Source organism: Solanum pennellii, chromosome 7, assembly GCF_001406875.1.
Source record: "Solanum pennellii chromosome 7, SPENNV200".
NCBI classification, from domain to species: domain Eukaryota; kingdom Viridiplantae; phylum Streptophyta; class Magnoliopsida; order Solanales; family Solanaceae; genus Solanum; species Solanum pennellii.
The window spans coordinates 42,108,071-42,130,857 of record NC_028643.1 but is presented as its reverse complement, the minus strand read 5'-3'; the positions used below and the strand labels follow the sequence as shown (position 1 = coordinate 42,130,857).

At 34.0% G+C, this 22,787-nt stretch overlaps 1 protein-coding gene across 2 annotated transcripts; it reads right to left on the bottom strand.

Moving 5' to 3' along the window:
* Positions 1-822: 822 nt before the first annotated feature.
* On the bottom strand, positions 823-13,476 carry LOC107026356 (V-type proton ATPase subunit a2-like). Of its 2 annotated transcripts, XM_027918474.1 has the most exons (19): positions 13,089-13,173; positions 11,039-11,083; positions 10,838-10,880; positions 8,479-8,601; positions 8,233-8,340; positions 7,997-8,107; positions 7,738-7,911; positions 7,159-7,296; positions 6,324-6,431; positions 6,076-6,183; positions 5,831-5,979; positions 4,607-4,760; positions 4,195-4,355; positions 3,903-4,109; positions 3,526-3,709; positions 3,356-3,439; positions 3,050-3,243; positions 1,460-1,519; positions 823-1,338 (listed from the first exon to the last, which is right to left on the bottom strand). In XM_027918474.1, exons 4-19 carry the CDS (start codon positions 8,581-8,583, stop codon positions 1,134-1,136), a joined length of 2,250 nt encoding a protein of 749 aa, XP_027774275.1. In that variant the 5' UTR covers positions 8,584-8,601; positions 10,838-10,880; positions 11,039-11,083; positions 13,089-13,173; the 3' UTR covers positions 823-1,133. The 2 variants fall into 2 exon arrangements, with proteins under 2 accessions (XP_027774275.1, XP_015082785.1); XM_015227299.2 differs by lacking the exon at positions 10,838-10,880 and having other exon boundaries at positions 13,089-13,476.
* Between the last annotated feature and the right edge of the window lie 9,311 nt (positions 13,477-22,787).

Below are 22,787 nucleotides of genomic sequence, written 5' to 3'. Positions count from 1 at the left end.
CTATCAACTTAAGAACTTAAGGGCAACTTCCACATATGCCTCATAAAATTTTAATCCTTAATTACATAATTGTCACCTACAACCATTTGCTTTTGAATCCTTAATATCACCCTTAACTCAAAATCCCCACTAAGTTGACGTCATGGTAAATATTGTAGCACTCTACAAGACGAGTTTTATTTCAATTAAGGTTTTTAGAGGCAATTTTACTCTAAACTCTAACTCATGTCTATATAAAGGGTAACATAGACATCTCAAATATTCGTAAATTAATAAGATATTCATAAAGAGATCACGATGTGTCCTCCTGCGTTCGAGAAATATGCTACTAACAACTCTCAGATTGGAGAAAAAATACAGAGAGACGAATCAAGGAAGCAAAAATACGCTACTAACAACCCTCGAATCACAAAGAAAATACAAAGAGAAGAATCAAGGAAGCAAGAACCCTCGAATCACATAAAAAATACAGAGAGAAGAATCAAGGAAGCAATGCTTGCGTAACCATCATAATACAAAGAAGGAACAAACTTATATCCATAATGTTTACTAATAAAATTATGTTCATTGTATTTTATTTGTGATTGCAATCTATTTTTTATCACTTGTAAACTTAGTTGCAAACAAAAGGTCTCTTAGCTAGCGTTTAGACCCAAGTTTTTAAATATTCTTGCCAAAGTCATTTTTTGGTGAAGTGTTAGGGTAAAGTTTCACCATGCGTCTGACAAATCATTTTCTCTACGAATCCCAAATTCCTAAGAAGACAACCGAGTACAATATTTCTGAGAAAATTTAAACAACTTTTAAGTGGATACGATTCAGTAGAGAGAAAATTAAAACAACTTTTAAGTGGATATGATTCAGTAGAAGAGATTTTGTTACAGCAGTCATCAATCACAGTACCAACTACAAGAAACAGAAACAACTCTATACTCCAAGCCATTACCGGCCTTCTAACAACTGACTGCTTATTGTTTGAGGATGTACAAATTACAAGTGCAGGAGGTTCAAAAGGCATTTCCTAACACTCACGTTTTACTGGCGTCTTACCAAGAAATTTATATAAGCATGAAAAAAGATCGAAGCACGTTTTGATCAATGATCAGTAGTGTTAACACAATCATTTATGTCATTTAATCATCATCCTCACTAATCAAACAAAACGAGAATGGGGAGAACTTGTATCCGTCTCCCTCATAGAACTTGTTCTGGAATTCTACCCAATGAAGACGCAAAGCATGTAAGAATGCACTTAGAGTTTCCATCACAAGTAGCACACCGACAGTAGCAAATGTAAATACCACTATACCAATGATAAGTATGATGAGATTATTGTACCTGTAAGAGAACATAGGATACACTAGATGTCAGGTCAAGGAAATGGTCGCTTGCTCAAAGAGAAAACAAGGATAATAATCTCTCCAATTCATATTTATGGGCAAACAAGGAAAAACCTTACCCCACTGCGAGAAGCAAAACTTTGTCATAGAACACGCTTGACAGTTCTGAATGTGCCAAACTGCACAGAAACAGAAACATAAAAATCATATACCTTGATAAGGAGAACAGATCTTTATTTACTAGCCAAGGACTAAACATAGGTAACACGAGAACCCTTAGATGATCGCCTTCGGGCTACATATACGTATTCTCAACAGCTTCTATCAAATACAATGATCTCCTCTAGACTTGTACGCTCTACGCTCTACAGCTAACAGCTTCTACAACTTGAGAGCAAACTGAGAAGAACTGTCAAACTTATTCAAAACATTCAGACTACTATAAGATCAATCATGGCCTTCAAAGGGCATCAATCAATCAACAACTCCTCGACCCTACACTAATTGGATCAACTATATGAATCTGCTATACCATTCTGCTATACGTATTCTCAACAGCTTCTATCAAATACAATGATCTCCTCTAGCCTTGTACGCTCTACGCTCTACAGCTAACAGCTACAACTTGAAAGCAAACTGAGAAGAACTGTCAAACTTATTCAAAACATTCAGACTACTATAAGATCAATTATGGCCTTCAAAGGGCATCAATCAATCAACAACTCCTCGACCCCACACTAATTGGATCAATTATATAAATCTGCTATACCATTCTGCTCTATTAGCATCTATTCAACTCATATACTAAATAATCTGTCTTTATAGGCAAATTAAACATTCTCTAAAACTGGCACCTATCCCCACACTAACATAAAAGCAGTATCAAACAAAAAAAAAATACTCATGTCAAGCACCTAACCTAATGAAACTATAACAACCAAAATTAGTATGGACTCAATGAATCCTTGTGTTCCATGCTATATGTATCCTGAGCAGCTTCTATGATATATTATCTTTCACAGGCATTAACTTTACATCTAAAAATGGATAGCAGAATAGATATCCTGACCAGCTTCTCTCATATAAAATGATTTCTTACAGACTGATTTGATTTACAACTGAGTGTTGATAGCGAATTGAGAAATGTCAAACTCATTGAGATCAAACCTACTGGATCAATCCACCCGTCATAAATCAGAGTTCTTCTTGAAGCTTATTTCATAACTCTTGAATAGATGTGTCAACATAAGCATGGTTCAAATAGGAGAGTCAATTATTTTGCCTAGCGTCCAGAGGATTTAAAGATGCCAAACTGTTCAAGCTTCTCAAAGCATTATTAACAAAAGCTGAAGATCTATCATTCAATCATTCTGGTTAGCTCCTTTCGAAGCATACACAAACGTTTGCAACACAAAAAATAAATAAATCAGATGAAATGATTCTCTCCATTGCTTTTGCTTGTATCAGTCAATCACAGTTTATCAGTAAAATTTTCATCCCTGTTAATCTGAACTTTGACTACTTTCTAGAGTGAATACTGATCAGACATGCATTCATTGATCAATTGTGAACTAGTCTTTTGAACATCTAACTTTAAAACCGAATACTTATCAACAGAGGTGAGTCTGCATACATTTGCCAGACAGGAGCAGTTATCAACTTGATATATGCGTTCATACTTCAAAATTTTAAAGCTTGTAGATACACACCTGAGGGCCCATAGACGCAGGTATGAAGCTGTATTAGAGACTGCTCCAAGTACAAATTCTATTGTATGTATGAGCTGATGTACAAAAATTTCACTGAAATCAAATTCTTCATGTCCATGTGAATGATCGTGTGTCTCCAACTCAAATGAATCATCAGTGCTGTCAAGCATAGCATACAATTGACCTCGATGCCTCTGGAAATTCATGATGTGATAATGAATAAATATTCATGGAAGAAGAAGAGCAATACTAGAGAAAATAAGTAACGCCAAAATTTTGGCTGAATTTATAGGAGTTTAGACATACTTCGTCATGTTGTTTCTTTAGAAGAAATGGCTTTGGAAATAACATCCACGGAACGGCAACAAGTGCAAGTGATACGAACAAAAGCTGGATCAGAAGAGAAGATATCAGATATTAGAGATGGTGTCTTCTGTAGCATGTTAGATGTATTTATAAATGAAGAAAAATGAAACCTGGAGGTACTTTTGCCCAGGAAAAAGCTGGTTCTCGCCCAAATCATCAGTAGGGCTTAGAAACATGTATATCATTACATGGTACAGATCGGCTTGAGAACCAGTGCACCATTTGACAATAATAATAAGTGAAAGATAGCCAAAGAGGCTGTTCAGAAATATTATCTGGGGGACAAACTGATGCCTGAAAAATACATGACAATAAGTATAATTGCAGAGTGGCACACTAAATTCCAATAGCACATGAAAACTTTACACACATTCAAGGGTAGAGATTAACAAGAACTGAAAACGTTGACAAAATAGAGACAAATTGTTAAATATAACTGTGAAAAATCCCGAGACAACCAAGGAAAGAGGCATGTAATCTGGCTTACCAGACATTCACATTATTTTGGAAGAACTTTGCATTGAAATAGCTTAAAATGATTCCAAGATTCATTTGAGCTACACCTAGTAGAATTGACATCTTCATCTTCAAAGAATTTAGAAATGGTAATTCGCTGCGTGAACCATGCCACTTAGGGTCCACACCAAATGGATAGGCATCGCGGACCTTGACCAAACCTGTTATAGTGGCATCCCTTCAACAAAAATAACTGGTTGAAGGATTGGAATTGGAGCAATGAAGAAAACAATGAGAGCCTGCACTACTACTTCAGCACCTACCTACAGGAAGGATCACGACAACCATAAGCTGATTGCCCAAATATTTCAAAGGGGACAGAAAAAAACTCGTTATATATGAATCCTGTATATATCGAAAATAGAGCCATCATCATAATAATGTAGCGACCACCAAAAGTCATCTCCATGATGTCGCCAAGCTTCTGTTGAGACAAATCAAATTAATGAGCCTACAATGCTCATAAAACTTATTAACTGAATACAAAGTCTATAAAACATGATTTATCAGAGATGCCAAGTCAACGATGCACAACTAGATCTTAATTTTTCCTAAGCAAAACATAATTTTCCAATAAATTTAGCAATCAAAGATGGTACAAATAGGGACAAAGAACTGTAAAGACAGGTGCATACAACAGCTGAATACTTTTCAAAAAAGAGGTTCGGCACTGACCTGACCAGAGAGCTTCCTCTCCCGTAAGATGAAATATAATGTCGTAAGAAACAAGCATATACCATGTCCCCAGTCTCCAAACATGACAGCAAAGAGGAATGGGAAAGTTACTACTGTGAAAACAGCAGGGTTAACTTCCTGATATTTTGCAATCCTATAATGAACACAGACAAGAGGATCTCTAAGGAAGTGTAGATACCACAGTACTCCAGTCAAATAAATCGTTAAAAAAGCAAAATGTTGTCCTGCAAGAGATCACTTAATAACGACTCTCTCATGGTCATGGTAATAAAGATGAGGAAATCAAGTTGCTAGAACAAGAAGTGTTGAAAGCTTGATGTCATAACCTATGATACTTTGTCACAAGGATAAGCAATCAGAGGAAACCAGTTAACTGTTCTTTTGTTTTCAACATACATCTGTGTGTATATATTTAAATATGTTAAATCAGGAAAGAGACTAGAGAACTGCGATCTATATAAAGGAAAGAAGTCAGTGGGGTGCAAGAGAATGCCAAACAGAGCAGTAAATTATTTTCGCCGACAGTGAATGGCAACTATCAAAGATCACATAATGTTTTGTTACTCATTATTCCTTCAATTTTACCCTTATATGAGCACATTGAATAATAGACTTAATTGTATATATATGAGTAGATCATATATTGAGCAGATTTAACTGTCTGAAAATCAACCTGTATTGGTTTTAAAAATTGGTGTATTCAGACCTTATGTTTTCTGGTTGTGCTGAACTTTTTTGGGACTCCGATGCTTTGAGGTGGGTTCAGATTTTTGCATAATGCATGAATCAACTCAGAGAAAATTGTGTATTTTGAAATTAATCTTTCCAAAGTAAATAGCTCCCTATGCAGTTTATGGCTGCACACTGAAAACCTGAAGCAATCACACCAGTATATGGAGGGAATGAAATTTGCAGAATTATAGTCCACACAAACAACAAGAAATATCAAGTATCTAATTGAGACCGAGCATCACAACTCAACTTTCAAGGAAGGAAATGTACTTCAATTAGTGGGTGTTCCTAACCGTAAATTCATTTTAAATTACTTATCCAAGGATAAGTACTCACTTGGGATGTGAATCATGTATGTGGTAGTTCAACCAGGAAAAATATCAAACAAAGTTACCTACTCTTAACGGGCAAAGCGAGCCCCTTTATTCTGAACTAAAGCATTCAAAATCAATCAAATATACTATTACTCACCCATATGCATCAACAATTTCTTGAAAGCCAGATGTAAATTTGTTTGTACGGAAATATGTAGGTGGCAATTCTGTGGTATGCAAGACCTGGAATATGGCCCCAACTTGTGAGTTACCATCCAAAGTTGCTCGATGCAATGCATTTTGTATCTGCAAACGTCCAAAGGAAGTATGTTTAACAGTAGAAATTACATAATGACGACAAAACACAAAAGTAAATTATATCAAAAGGTGGGTGCACTACACCTGGCTGGTCGCATAAACTGGACACCAACCCTCACCCACAAGGCACTTCTTTGTCACATCAAAACTGAGCATATTTAGTGTATGGAAAATGAACTTCTCCTGCTTCACCTTCACAAGTAGAAACGGATGCAATTCAGAGACAATGCAACTCTTGTACACATGTCCAACCAACAAATTTGACCACTTGAGTAATAAAAGTGTGTGGTTCCATTAAACAAATAGATGGCTAAGAGAAACATAAAACTTACCAGAAGGTTCCATTGGTCAAATTCATAACCAATGGTCTGTAAGAGATTTGCCCGGTGTAGCTGTCCAATGTCTACGGTGGTCTTCAACTCTGAAAGTTTTCCAGATACCTATGAGGAAAATAGGGAACCAACTTGGTAAATTCAACAGAAATGCCAAGGTATAAACCTTGAAAAAGAATAGCTGCACATCTGGAGTAACATGTTATGGTAGAAGTCCATTCTTTTTTCAAAAACGACTGCTACTCAGAAAATTTAAGTGGTATAGAGTGAGAAAGTAATGAATCATTTCATTAACTTGCATCAATATCTTATATGGTTCACTATTAGGTTACAGGCTTTAAAGCAAACTGACAGGTTGAGTCATGCAAGGATAAGGAATAGTCTTTTAAAAAATAAGGATAAGTAGAGAAATTTCTTTGAATTGTGAACTAAAAGATCAAGTATTAAAGGAAACCATTCTAACAGATGTATCAGAAATCATAATGGATTTAATCCAGTTGAGTCTCATGTTCAAAATATTTGTCATCAATAGCATATAAAAAAGTTTGATAAGCCAAATCTGATGAAAATAGCCTTCTAATATATTTGAGATCAGGGTATAAAAACTTGAACTAAATTTATGTTTGCTACTTCTAGATATTGCTTAAAGGAGATAATCATATGCGACGAGTAACTAACACTTATATAAGCAAGAATTCTCTTCTTTAACTGATATATAAGCAAGAATTGATTTAAGAGTTCAATAACTGGCAAACTGCACCAATCATAAGGTTACGTTGAAGTCCATCCAGTCAAGCATACACAACTAATCCCAAAAGGTGATTTTGTGGCATACCTCCGTTATCATCTCAAACTGTCTGCCTATGTCGTCAGTGAATGGATACCGATTTGCTCCAAATGCATCGCAAATTTTTAATATCTTGTTCTTCGCCCTTTCTCCAGAGTAAAAGATAACAAACACATTTTTTTCAACCTAAAAACAAAATTTAATAAGCTCATTGCACTTCAGGGATATGATTATCTTGGATTTCACAGGAAAAAGAAATACACCCAACATGAAAGACAGGGGGATATCAGATACACAATTAGGTGTCCTTATATCCTTCTCCCTCCCAAGGAGGATTCAGTAGTGAACTTTATACTCCAAACATCATAGCACTTATATCTTCTAAAATGAAATAGCTTGCAATTAAAACTATGAAACCCCAAATCTAAGCATCCAATTCTCAAAGCACAAAACTTTAAGTGCATGTTGTTCGGACTCTTCAAAAATGTGTTTCAGATTCTCCGAAAGTAGTGCATTTTTGGAGAATTTAACATGGGTGCAGCATCAAAAGTGAAGAGACTACACAACTTAGATTAAGCATCATATGAAACCCTCTCTATTTTCAACAAGTGAAGTACTGGAGTTAACCTCGCTGCCTGACAATGGATCCTTCACAGGATTTTTCACAACCACTTGCTTTAAGAATACATTTCCTCTGGTTGCACGAAAAAGAAACCTTTCAAAAGCCATAGATTTCTCTCTAGCAACAAGCCCACTGACAAACCCCAGCTTAACTTGTTTTGAAGGATCAGTAAAGGCTTCCTGTGTGAATAGCAAAACAAAGTATATCAATTTACAACTACAGTACCTCTACCAGAAAAATACAACAACATCAATATAGCCGTACCTGCTCTAACAACAGAGGACTATCAATTGATCTCTCGCCATGCATGTGCTCCTCCAGTTCTTTCTGTTGAGCTGTAGCACTGTTTTGAGCTGAATGGAAGAACTCACCAGCCTGATGGAACAAAAACAGCTTGTATTTAAAACATCTCTATTATAAAAGAACATAATGCTAGCCAAGCAGATACATTGTGACAGATAGTTCTATGCCAGAGATACTTTGCATCAATGTAGCCTCACCTTCTGCAGAACAAGCTTATACTCAAGAAGCTCATTGTAAGAACGTTGAAGCTTTTCAGTATTAGAATTCATCTCTGCTAAATCAGCTTCGAGTTCACCAAGTTTGACCTTTCCATTTCCATTTTTTTAAAAAAAAAAAAAAACATGGCAACAATCAGAATCATGGTAACAGTGACAATAAAAGTGATATAGAGAAAATAGCATTCCATGGTGAGCCTTTAATACAAGTAGATGAAATAAGCAGACCTCCAATTCATCCAGATTTATGTTTGGGCACATTGTGGTCCTTGTTGAAGGAGTAATCCCTGCCTTCGTCATTTGTTCCTTTAAAAAGCGAAGTTTACGTGCCATCTCTCCACATCTTTTAATCTGTGAAAGTAAACCCATGCATAATTTAACTGAGAATATGCAAATAGAAAGTGTGTTGTATTGGTGCAAAGGTTATCTAAGCTGTGATGCTAGTGGTACTCAAGCAACGTATAAGAACTGAACGAGCATGTCTAGGAAATTGATCAAGTAGAAAGCCAGTGCCCAGTACTGATGAAATGCCTGGCCATTCTTATTACTTCATTCAGACATTCAGATGAATTACAGAAAAAGAAAGAACACATCTGAATAACTTATAAAATCCTACAGGATACAGATGAAAAGGGTCATCTTTGTGTTCTATCAGATGAAAGAGGCTTGTAGCTTCAAATATGTTCTTTCAAAAATAAAAATTAAATTAACCTGTTCTATTTTACCATGTTAATGACTTAGGCATCGTTTCGTTGGTGGACAAAATTACAGTGAGATTTTGATGCGAGGATTATAACACTGAGATTAATAATACCTAGATTATTTAGCACTCCCTCCGTCCCATTTTATGTGGCACCCTTTAACTTGACACGGTGTTCAAGAAAAAAAAGGAAGACTTTGGAAACTTGTGGTCTAAAACAATCCTTGGATATTTGTGTGGTTGAGATTCACTTCATTAAGGGTAAAAGGGGAATTTTAAAGTTAAATTGTTTTGGGATATTCTTTTTGGGATGGACTTGAAAAAAAAGGGTGCCACATGAAATGGGACGCAATGAGTAATAATGTTTTGTTTAGTTGATTGAGTAAAAAATGAGTATATGGTGTATAGTTAAAGAGGGAAGCACGATGCATTAAAGCTCTTGCTATGCATGGGGTCAGGGGAAGGGCCGAACTACAAGGGTTTACCGTGAGCAACCTCACCTTGTATTTCACAAGAGGTTATTTTTCCACCTAAGTTGCCCAGACTCGGATCTAGGTGTCCGATACGGTTGGTTTTCTCAAAGGACTTTGTGGAAAGAGCATATTTGACTTTTACTTGTTTTATCCCTGGATTAACCTAACCTAACCTGACATTGTTATCCCACATTGAATGTGGTATGAAAATGTACCAAGATTATGGTATAAAATAATCGAAGGATTACTTAATCCCGAATGAAATATTTCAACCAAACACAGGATAAACTAATCCCACTTTTTTATTTTGGGTTTATTTCATTATCCCTGATACAGAGCGACCCCCAAAATGCTAAAGCCCCTAGACGAAGGGTGTGATCCAATGCATTGGTGGCCGCAGTAGAAGGTTTATCCTTATACAAGGAAAACATTCTTAAGAAAATTCGCGCCAACAAATCCTCACTCCAGATAATTTGCAAACTGGTTCAAATCAATGTGCTGCAACAACTATTACGGCTCCAATAGAAGATGCTAACATAGTAATAAGCTAGAGACTGGATAACCTACAAATCAAATCACTAAAAGCAAGGGAGATGGTGCATCACACAATTAACAGCTCACTAAAATTTCCACTTCAGTGTTTGCCTTACAGTTGTTGAAATTCTATGGCACTAATGCATGCATTAACTCTATAGAGATGAAAAAATGTCAGATAATAAACCAAATGGCATGATTGTAATTACTGTTGTTTGTCTTAGTAAGCTTGCATGCCATACTCAAAGGTAGAAGTGGCTCAAGTGTGAAGCACAATTGAAGAAAATGCTTGAGTGAGCAATACACAAAATGAAGGAAGAAAATTACATTTTACAAGAAAAAACAATAGAAAATTTGAAAAAGACATTGCAATTGAGCACATATGTGAAATAATGGTGATGTCTATCTAGTTCAAAATCCATTTAATTCTGATTCTAGCAGAAGATGGTGTGTTAAGCTTACAATTTAAATTTGGTGTGTAGATTTGTTGCAGTACTAAATTTATAATTTCCTTTCCTATAGCTCACAGATTCATCCATTAAATTTTATGAACAATAATATAAAGTGTTGACAGCTATTTTTTCCTTTGATGTCGCCCTACACAAGTTTACTTTAGGTCCTATGTTTTCCCAAGAGTTTTTTCATCATGTCAGATGTTTATATGCTACCCGAAAATATAGAGAACAACTGAAAGCTTTTATTTCTATTTTTCATTTTTTTTTTCTAGTATTGGACTGACATGCACTGAAATGGAGCAATATAATTTGGTGTTGTTTTGTCGCTCTCTACAAGATGAAATCCAGCCACATAATCAATTAAATTCTTTACACTACTTCACAACACGGTTGATTGGCTTGTTTTTATTGAGAGTATGCCTTACCACATTCTTTGAAACGCCACCGAAGAGAAATTAAGCGTTTAACCTACATTGATAGTGATACACTTTGATAAAGAGTAATAGTGAAATGAAAGTATCAGAAAACGGCTTTACACAGCCAAAATTTAAGTAAACTTATACTTCAATTCCAAAATAAAACTAAAATGGTGTAAAAAAGAACATAACAAGAATGATAAAACAAACCTGGGTTGCATATGTTCGCTGGAATGGGCTCTTTTCCACATTGAGCTGTAAAAAAGCATTATCGGGTGGAAATAATCATTCCTTTGTTCTAAGATCTTTCAGCAACAGATGACAGACCCAAAGAGAGTCTAGTGCATAATTAAGAAACATAAAGTTGCATGAGAAGTGATCTACCATCAGAGATCCAAGGTCATCTTAAAAAGGAAAGCAGAAAGAAAGTAAAACCCCTTAGTAAACAAAACTGATGCAGTCATAAATTGTTCCTCCAAGATAAGCTGATTGGAAAAAACATGTTTAGAATATAAAAGGCATACTCACAAATATGTGAAACTGTGTTGCAGAAAGAACTGAAGCTGGCAATAGATTGATGCCTTCAAAAATAACTTGAAGGTGCACATAGGAGGCAAACTACATGACAGTTTCTTCCCACAAAATTTTCTGAATTACCTAAAGGAATTAAAAGAAGATCTTTCACAGCCAACATTACAGAAGTTACTCTAAGAGAACCAAATTCGTCTAAGAGCTAAGAATCCTGAATAAACAACTCCCTCCATTTGAAAAGATTGACATCATCACTTTTTGAGGAACCTAACAATTTCCTACTATAAATTGTCATACATTTTTCCACATATTTCTCATAACAAAAGAAAATAAATTTAAACTACTTCTATGTATTTTTTAAAAAAACTAAATCTTAATTCTAAAAACTAAGGACCTTAGAGTTAAGACTTAAGACTGAAAATGAGATGTTTCATGCCTCAATAGGATTTGTAGGATAGGCCTAGCTCATTGGTCGTTGACAATCACTTTTTGCCTAGAAGGAGTCTACTCGATTTGGCTATGAAGGCCATAGCACCTAGTAATAGCACCTAGTAAGAGCTTGGAGGTATCATGCCAAGGCATTGGATACTACATCACTGATTGAGAAATTCTAGGTTCTATTATTACAACCTCCGTACCATTTTATATGTCAGCTTTCATATTTCAAGAGTCAAACAAGTCTATCTTTGACCGTAAATTTTTCATAGATGTTATAAACATTTTGAATTATCAATTATTGTGATTCATAGTACTTTTTACGTAGTTTACAAATATATAAATTTCATTTCAAAAAAATTGAACATTCCATGAGCAAATTTTCGATCAAACTTAAACTGTTTGACTCTCAAAACATAAAAGGTGTCATATTAATTGGGACAGAGGGAGTATTTCGCAAGTTTCTAGTTTGGATTAGTTAGTACAGGCCTAAAGTTTAACCCTGAGGGGTAGCTCGGCTGGTAAAGGCTTGAGGACAAAGTCCTTCAGGTCGCCAGTTCGAGCCCCAGCAGCGCCACTGGAGGCATTACAAACCGGCCGCGTCTCCATGGCCCCATGGAACTAACCGTGGTGCACCCGCCTTGAAACAGCGGGACCCGGTGGGTACAGCTAGTCGGGTTCGCAAAGCGACACCCGAAAACCACGGCAAAAAAAAAAAAAGTTAAGGCCTAAAGCCCTTACTTGTACTCTTCCATCTGGGGTCTGTTTTATTTTTAATTAAAAAGAACTAGCCAGACGCACCCTGCCTGGTGGATACACTTAAAAAGAAAGGAAGCGAGAGATAATCTGACTATCACGTTGTGAGGGAGCTAAAGGTGTTGAAGAGGGTTCAATTGAATCATCTACAACGGAAAATTACACACTACAAATTAATAGTTATACATATATATCGTTTGATCCCTTTTAATAGTTAAGCCATGCGCAAATATTCATTATTCTGAATTCCCTCATTAGAATTACTAGCTCCACCACGGCTATAAGGGCCCCTAATCCCGTCATTATTTAGAAAACTGAACATTACAATACAGCAAAGTCAACTGATCACATTTCGTATCAAGTTCAGCCCTTTCAGCTATGAAAAATATGGCAATGTGTAATTCAGTCAAAAGGAATAATCAGAATAAAAGTCATAATTCATAATATACATATATAGATATATATATATATATGAAAGATGCAGGGATATGTAAACATTCATATTCATATGAATCAAATGTGTTTGCTTGATGCTTACGTCTTTGAATTGGAAGAGACCGAGGTCACCGAGGTAAGAAACTGTACGATGAGCGGATTCCAACGGGATAATCAATTGCACCAACTGCATTGGTTCAGATCGTAAAAGATCCATCGTCGGACAACATCCTCCTCCGTCTACCATTATTTGATTTTCTCAAAATGGTTAAGATTTACTAAAAATGTACTTTATGGAACGTTTAATGCAGCTTGCTTTAACAATTCTTCCGATGAAATTACTGTCGGCGTAAATTCCATCGGCCGATCGATTTCTGATTGTAGCTTTCTCCGGTAGTCTTCTCCATTTGGTTATAAAGTCATAGTCGTCAAACAATTGAGATCTGCATTTTCTAAAACCATTAAAATAGGAACTTCTAAACGGCAGCGTTCTTATACCGCCTTCCATTCTCCATTTTTCAACTTATCTCTTTAATTACTACCGTGTTAGTTATTATATAATGCTTTTTTATAATATAAAATGATGAGATAAGTTTGAAATTTTGTTTGCAAATGCGATATGATTTGTATTTTTTTTATAAATATAAAAATCTTATAAATGATAAAATTATTGAAATGGATCTAATTGTTCATTCAATTTTATTAAATAAATAAATATTTATCAAACTTTAATTCAATTAAAAAGTTGAACATAAATTATAATATTAGTCTTTAACCATAGACTATGACAATTTTCACTTCCGAATCAATATGGCAATTATTTATGCCTTATTTCACTTGTGTGTAATTATACATTTTCAGTGCATTAATTTCGTGTTAAAAATCAAAATATTGAAAGTAGTGATTATCAAACATATATCACCAAATTTTTTTCTTATTAATATTAAATTCTTTAAACATTTTTACATATAGCCAAACAAAACGTTCTTTTTTTTATTCTTGCTTTATTCTTATTTATATTCACCAAATCAATTTCTACTTTATTATTTATATTCGCTAAATTTATAAGCATACGACTTTTATTTTTACAAAAGAAGAAGGAAGGTTTCAATAATGTCTTGTCTTCATTGATGTCAATTTCTACTTTTATTGTTGTTTAACACCATCAAATTTTACTTAATTACAACATCAACCCATAAAGCAATCAGTAAAAGAAACCCAAAAAATAACTATCACCATTCTATAACATAGTATTTTTAGACTTTGTGAGATTCAAACATTTAATTTTAACATTCAATTTTTTTATTTTTTTTCTAAATATATTTACTTATTTGAAAAATACTATAGTATAACTTATAATAATTAATAATTTAAAATATTAAGTATGCATATACAAAACTTGGCATAAACACAACTCATTTTGCTATGAAAATCTAAACATCATCACATAAATTGAGATGAAAACAAAATTAACTTTAAAAATTTCTTTAGTATGATTCTACATTCTTTGAAGTGTTGTTAACATTGAGAAGAAAAGTATTGGGGGTGAAAAATTGGCAGTAGCAAGGGCAATAGTAAATCCTAAAATTAAGGAGCGGAAAGAGGAAAAAAATAACTAAAGGAAATGATTTTAAGAAAATATTGGTTAATTGTCTATTACCTAGTAAATATTATCTGCTTGTTTACAATAAAGTTTCCATTCATAGAGGATATTAGTTAAACTCTTTTCTTTTTATTGTAAAAATAGCGGGTGATCCTTGAGCCTGTTTGATATTACTGCTAAAAATTACTTATTTTTTAAAATACATTTTTAAAATGATTTTTAAAAAAAAACTGATTTTTATCAAAAGGAATTTGTCAAATGAAAAGCAATTTGTGCTTGACAAATTCATTTGAAAATTATTTTTGATAAGCAAATCGTGTTTGAGTAATCTTTTTTTTTTCGAGTCACACTAATAAAAAGGGCAAGTATCAATGTACGATTAATAGTAACATTATTTAATAGATAGAAACTATTTCAAATATATATTAGAATTTTTTTAATTGAATTAAAATATATATAATCAAATTTTCAATCAATATTATACATAAATAATAAATCAATTAAATATTAATATATAATTACATGATGTCTTAAATATAATTCAAAATATCAAAAAAAATAATTTCTAAAATATTTTCACAAATTAAACCACTATATAAGAAAAAATTTGCCACAAAAATAAATAAAGTCTTTCATATTTTTAACACTACAAAAATATTGTTGTTACATTTATTTCGATTATGTAAAATAAAGCGTTAAATAATATATAAAATATAAAATAATAATAATGTATAAACATAAAAATAAAAAAAATTAGTGTATAAAAAAAAATTAATATCTTGAATGAAAGATAACCAAACTTATGAGATATGTTATTTAATTGATAAGGGATATATTAGTAAATATGTACATATGAGGGAATAACTTACTCTTCAAGAAAATAATTTCTACTTATGCTTTTGCTTTTTTAAAGAAACAAATTTTTTTAGCATCTTGCTAACAACAAAAAATTACTTCCGCTTCTATATAAAAGGAGTTTTAAGAATTTGTTAAATAATACTTTTTCAACAAAAATAAAAGTATTTTTTTTTCAAAAAAAAAACAAAACAAAAAAATTTTTGTCCTCCCAACAACGATGCAAAACGGACTCCTAATTCTGAAATAAAGTAGAAAGAAATAGTCTCATATCGCTCTAGATTTTTTTTCCCCGTCTCAAAATCAATTTTATTAATGATGTTTACAGGTGTTTCCGTACACATAGAGCCGGAATGGCCAAAGGTCAGGCAAAGAAAAACAACAATATGATTGAACTATCTAATATGAATGTCACGCTTCGAGGCTATCCCCTAGACGCAACATGGAACCTAGAATCACGAGTGACCCTAAGATAATTCTGAGTCTGGCATATCACAAAAATACTGAAATACAACTAAGTAATCGGAAGCATAACTATAAAGTGAGTCGAGACTAAAAAATCTTTGAGTGAGAGTATAATTGAATAACAATGTGGAACCACCAAAAACCACTTAATACCGACTTTAAGTCTGAAAACCTCTTATATTAATGAGCTGCTTGGAAAAGTCCCCAGGTTGCTCTAAAAGTACACAAAAGTGATAATGATCTAACTAAACAAAAAAATATAAAGAAACATCCTCAAACTACGAGACTCACCATTGAAGTTGTTGAGTATGAGTCTAAACTTGAACTAAGCGCAATCAACCTACATCATACTACAATGTAGCGCAAAATTATATGTCATACTTTGAATGTACTGAGTTTGATGTACTAAGCATGCATGATATATATACTTAGCTGAACAATAAAAACTGAACGTGGAAATAGATATACCGAGACATAACTGAAAGCTGAGCAGGATCCAATGTCACGACCAGAGAGCACCCTCTAGACGTAACCGACATCTTCTTCCTCGAAGAGGACTTGGACTATCCATTAACCGTCATAACATATCATAGGTCGAAAATGCCAAAAATTTAAAACTTTTACATAGTGAGGTATACTTAGACCTCTCACTTATCATACATGGAGTTTACATAGACTGCTCGCTTATGAAGTTTACATAGATATCTCTTTTATGCAATATATCCAACTCATAAGACATAGTCTAATACTTTGTCTCACATTTAACCATTTAATAAAAAATTACAAAGTTGGGCATAGCCCTTACTTCAATACAATATGTCACATATAGACTTACAACAATAGTCTCAAATGATAAAGGAAAGAATAAGTGTCTTTAGACACAAGCAACATCATAGCTAGAGTAGAAGAATGGCAACATCCTCAGACTTGAGGACTCATCAATAACTTGGAAAAGTTTCAAGTCTTCCTTCAAAATTGCCTCCTACACTTCGATGGCTCGAACCTACATCGTTTGGGAAAAGGGACAGAATTTGGGTTAATACAAACCTCATGTACTAAGTGAGGAAACATATGCAATTAAAACCATTGAAATCATGCTTAAAGGGACATTTTGTTAAAAACCATGATCATTCACTTTTAAAAGCCTTTATGCACATGCAAGAGCATATACAAGCCAATAATCATAATATCACTTAAGACAAGTTCATATCCAACACAAGACCAACATTATCATAAGGTCATATTAACATGAATAGCTTCAACATAAAGTCATAACAACAATTCATGTACTAGATTTTATAACATCAAAGCACATAAGACCTTAACTCACAATCCCCTCCCAATCCTATAAGTGCAATGCTCATGTGAAGCCCTATAACCCCACATAACCAAGTAAACTAGGCAAGAGACCATAAACAATTTCTACCTTTCATACAACATCATATTATGCATACTGATAATCATATATATCACCATATACCAATATCATGTTTATTACATAAATTCAACATCAGGTAAAGTCAACATCATATAAAGTCAACATATGCATTTCGTTCATAACATTAGTACTTAAGAACAACTCCTAGGACTCCCCTCAAGGTCAACTTGTTCCATGTATAAGTAAGGTCCCATACCCCTACATATACTAAGTAGAACCCCTTAAGTCACCCTAGTTAGTGTTAATTTATTACTTTCATTCATTCATTTTACTTTTGGGAACAATCGCCTTAATCGACAATAGACCATGTGAGCTAAACATGAAATCCGGTGTCATGAAACCCTACACCGAAATACGGTGCTCTACTTGCCAAGGTAGAACCAAAACATGAACATAACATTCTAGGTGGATCCACTAGCTAGTTTTCGTATGGGGGAAACATAGTTAAGGAACTACGAGATATGTGACCCTATTTATGCACAATTGCATTATAGTCTCCATCTCATGAGAACCATTTTGAACCTACCTTCCCTCATTGGGAAGGAACACCTCTCATATCTAGTTCGCTCGGTGCTAAGCTAAAGTCCCTTTTAAAATGTCTTTATGACTTTCTTAAATATAAAATCTTAATATAGGCCATAGGGATTAACCTCCTCGTATAATCGTGTCATAAGCTCATTAGGTACTTCATGAGAAATTTCTTTCATTTCAACCGTTCATTTGTGAGATCAACACATCATAGTCATATCATACTTGGGCACACAAGAGAAACACATTCATTCTTGTGTGATCATACCCCTATCAAGATCTCACAATTCAACATATCCATAACATGCCATCATATTAATCATATCATATTCCTAATCTATTCACATAATCGTACTTCAATACAACATCATCATCAAGAAATAACCATCATCATTGAAGTAGAGAACTCAAGATCATAAAGGTCTTACCAAATAGCCTCCAAAATCTCCTTCAATATCTTACCCTCAATCCAACAATATTCATCCATCAATTTACTTATTATCACCATATAATAGTAATCTATACATGAACTAAGTCAATTGCATCATCACTAATCAAATCAACCTTAATTCATAACCTAGGGTTAGGGAAAAGGGGTCAATCATAGTTTTTCATAAACTAGGTCAAAGACTAAGAACTACAACAATTAACCAATAAAAATCATAATATATCAATATAAAACAAAGGAATTCAACATCAAATCAAATTGAAAGATAATTTACGAAATTGGAAGAAAACCCATGTTTTAGATATCTTTTGAAAACCAATTTTGAAGAACCTCTTGGGAAAGAGATCCCAAGAGTGAATTGTCTCCATACCTTAGGATTCCTTGAATAATGATGGAGAAAATCTTGAGTCTTAGATCCTACCTTGAAGCTTGGTCTTCAATGGCGTATTTGGAATAGAGAGAGAAAGTGAGAGAAGTTGGGAGAATTCGGTTTGGGAAATGATGAAGTGTTAAGTTAGTCTATGACTTAGGGTGGCTTATATAGTACTTAATTAACTAATTAAACCTGTCCCTAACCATTAATTAATTAAATAATCACCCTAACTTAAACTAAAACTTGGCAGTGAAGTCGAGGTTCAAACCACGAATGCCCGTCTACGATGCGTCGATCCAACCACGGACCATCCTGGTCTTCCGTGGTTTGGATTAGATACTTGGTTTTGAGATGTTTTTGGGAAATGTATAAGTGTCACCCAAAGACACCGTCGACGTAGCGTCGACCAAATGACGGCTCATCGTTTGGTCTCGTGGTTGCACACTGTCCAAAATACAATTTTAAGGTCTATATGTAGGGTCCTCAGTAAGGACCCTTAGGGTGGTCCTTGGGGAGTCGTACAAAGAATTTTTGACCCTAAAAACACTCTACTATATTTTTAACACCTTTTTACCAAATTTTACTAAATTTTGACTCTTGAAACCCCTTGAAACATACCAAGGTACACTAGCTCATCTTTTACAGATCTCCGAACGTCTTGGTCATTTCTTTAAATGTTGACTCTAACACTTCTTAATTAGGTTAAATACATGTGTTTAGGCTTAGAAACAATGTTTTAGAGCTTAGTTCATCTAGTGAGGCTCTAGACTAGGTCATGGACTTTCTGAGTGTTACATCCAATGACCAAGTATTAATGATGAAGATAATATATTAAACTGAATACTAAGGTAAATGTTGCTACCATGGTCAATTCAATAAGCGTATGAATGTGTGAGGTACTATTAACTGACATAAATCATGCAAACTAAACATGGAATCTGATGTATATTCCCTATCGAGAGGACTTGGTATACCTTGCCAAGGGTATAAAGGCATGATTGTGGCATGATCACTAAAACTGATGCCTAACTGTCACGACCAAGGTATACCCTTGTTGTAAAATGAAATATAGGGCCCGGAGAGGACACATACAAGACACTTAGCATACATAAACATCAAGAGGTTTTAAACTTCAATTCTGTCACAGCCGGGTCTTTGACCCTAGATGAGACCGGCGTTGTTAACCTCTCAGAGGTTGCAGACAAGCCTCTTATTAGCTTTCATCACAATCATACAGTTAAATTTGCGGAAAATTTAAAACTTTTTACACTTATTTAAGTGTACTTAGACTTCATATAATTTCTGCATAAGAGTGATATACTAACATGCTCAAATTAAACAACAATCTATTAACAGATTGACAATTGAAATGAAGAATTCATCATAATATTAATAGTTGCCAAACCGGCCTTGATACGAAAGCTTGAACAAATGTTTGAAAGAAAATGCTAGGGAAAACATCCACTAGCTATGTCTAATGTACTAAAGCTAGAATATAAAGCATAGGCATCTCGAACTAAAGAGGACCTACCAAAGTCTGAAGGTAATAGTCTTAACAGCTTCAACTGATCTTCAATCTTCTTCAAGGACCTGCACCTATAAAAATAGTAGTAATATATGGATTAGTACACACTTGTACTAAGTATGGCTGTATGCACATAAACACATAAGGACTATGCATGATCAAGGAAAGCTCTTCCTATAGAAACATGCCATCTTTGGAAAGTGAAGTCACTTTACTTTCCTAATTTGTTATTCATGAATCATGCTATGAATATGACATATTTTCATGCATTTAAATCACACAACTAATTTTTTATATGAGCATATGACCTTGGAATTATGAACATAATTTTAGAATAACTCAAGAAAAAATTAATATTTTTGCTCCCCATTAAGCCGAGAGCTCCCCTTCCCATACTTAGTTTATTGTTTAGTCTTTCTTTTTGTTGTTGTTGTGTAGTTCAATGATCTCCTTCGATCCTATGTTTTACTTACGAGTGCAATGATTCATTGTAGTACCATTCCTACAATGAATCATGTAAGTAATCCAAAAGACTGAGGAAATGATTTGACTACCCTACTTACAAGTTATTCTTTCCATTCTTGTTAAATTGGGCATGAAGTCTTTATTAGCCAATCTTTGTTAGCTATTCCCACTATTTGATCATTTGCATAATATAATGATTATTGGCTATGCCCATTATTTGATCATTGCATAGTATAAAGATTATTGGCTATGCCCATTATTTGTTTTACTCTCTTTATTGGCATAAGCCAATAACTGTTAAAACTTCATTCTTATCAAACATTGATGATTGATATTCTTATGCTTTTTCTTATTTAGTTCACTTTGAATTTACATATCTTCTTCTTTGATCTCATGTTCACTTTGAACATACTTTTCTTAATTCTTTCTTACTTTCTTAAAGAAATCATTAGCATTAAACTGACTTAGATCATGTGAGCTAACATGTAATTCAGTGTCTTCCCCACACTGAAAAGAGGTGGTTCACCGGCTAAAGTGAACATAGATCATGTGAGCTAACATGAAATCCATTGTCTTTCCCACATTGAAAAGAGGTGGTTCACCAGCTAAAGTGAAAACAAATTTAGAGCATTTAACCGACATAGATCATGTGAGCTCACATGAAATCTAGTGTTTTCCCCACATTGAAAAGAGGTGGTTCACCGGCCAAAGTGAAACTAAATACGACCTAGATTTCTTAGGTGGATCCACTAGCTAGTAACCTAGGTTGGCAACATAGTTCAAAGACTAGGAAATTTCAGAGACCCTTATCCACCTTGGTGGTAGTCTCATCTCATGAGGCTTACATGTGCTTGCACGAGCTCATTGCTAGTCTATCGGTGCTTAGCTCAATTTTACTTTACAACTTTTAGAGTTGACTCATACATTATGGAAGCTTGCTTCTAAAATGCGGTATGCTTAGCTCAATGGATGACTTGTAATCCCTTTCTGTACTTGATGAATGTGAACTTAAATCTTACATTATCATTATGGTATTAATGAGACTTGTCTCACGATTTCTAACACCCTTTAGCTGAATGGATGACTTGTCACCCCTTTCTATACTTGATGAATGTGAACTTAAATCTTCCATTATCATTATGGTGTTAATGAGACTTGTCTCACGATTTCTAACACCCTCTTATGTGAGTATTTAACATAATTTCTTAGGTGCAAGTGAGACCTGTCTAACTTCCTTTAACACCACATTCTAGGTCAATTTCATAACTTATAAGCTTTTAGTTATTTCATTACTCACCTTATCTTGTTCAATGTAATTGGTAGTCTTGTACCATTCTTTATGAAAGTTATAAGGACTTATTCAATGTACTACTATGTTCACAAGTTCATTTAGATAGGGTATGTTGGGACTTGTCCCAATCATTGGCATACCCTTGGTTATGAGTTCATTGAGTTACATCTTGTCAAGTCAATCTTTAACATGTATTTGACTTACAAAAAATATCATAATTTACATTGGCCATATAAGATTAGTATGACTTGGTCAATGGCCAACTCTATATCATATTTTGGAAATAATATTACTAGCCAATTTGTTGACATAAACCAAACTTTCACTGAACACTGGTCATGAGTATATCATTAGCCAATTCACTTAACTTCATGTATATACTATAGTAGTCTCATTATTTTAAGTAATACAATTTTTAACAATTTCATCTTCTCAAACACAATTGGCATTAAAAATTTCTTATCTCGTGTAAATAATACTCTAATCATATGGATCTAACTTATAGGTTTCATTCGACATTATCAAATCATAGAAAACTACACAAAATGATCAGTTAGAACCATATACCAACAAGATGCTCGAGAGTTGCATATACATACTACTAGAATCGGGAATAGGGAGAACTAGGGAGATGACGATTCGACTTTCATTTGGAACAACCCTAGTTTTGGTTTTCTTGAATTCAAAACGTTTGAAAAGCCTCATGGAGAAAGGAATATAAGAGAGAAAATCCATACCTTACTATAGAATTGAATCTACGAAGATTACCCTGTAATTTTCACGAAAAATCTTGAAGAATAGCCTTGAAATC

Coding starts and splice junctions, on each gene's coding strand:
- LOC107026356 (XM_015227299.2), bottom strand. CDS start 13,232: ATGGTAGACGGAGGAGGATGTTGTCCGACGATGGATCTTTTACGATCT. Junction 11,084..13,088: donor GTCTCTTCCAATTCAAAGAC/GTAAGCATCAAG, acceptor GCTTTTTTACAG/CTCAATGTGGAAAAGAGCCC. Junction 1,339..1,459: donor GTTTTGCTTCTCGCAGTGGG/GTAAGGTTTTTC, acceptor GTTCTCTTACAG/GTACAATAATCTCATCATAC.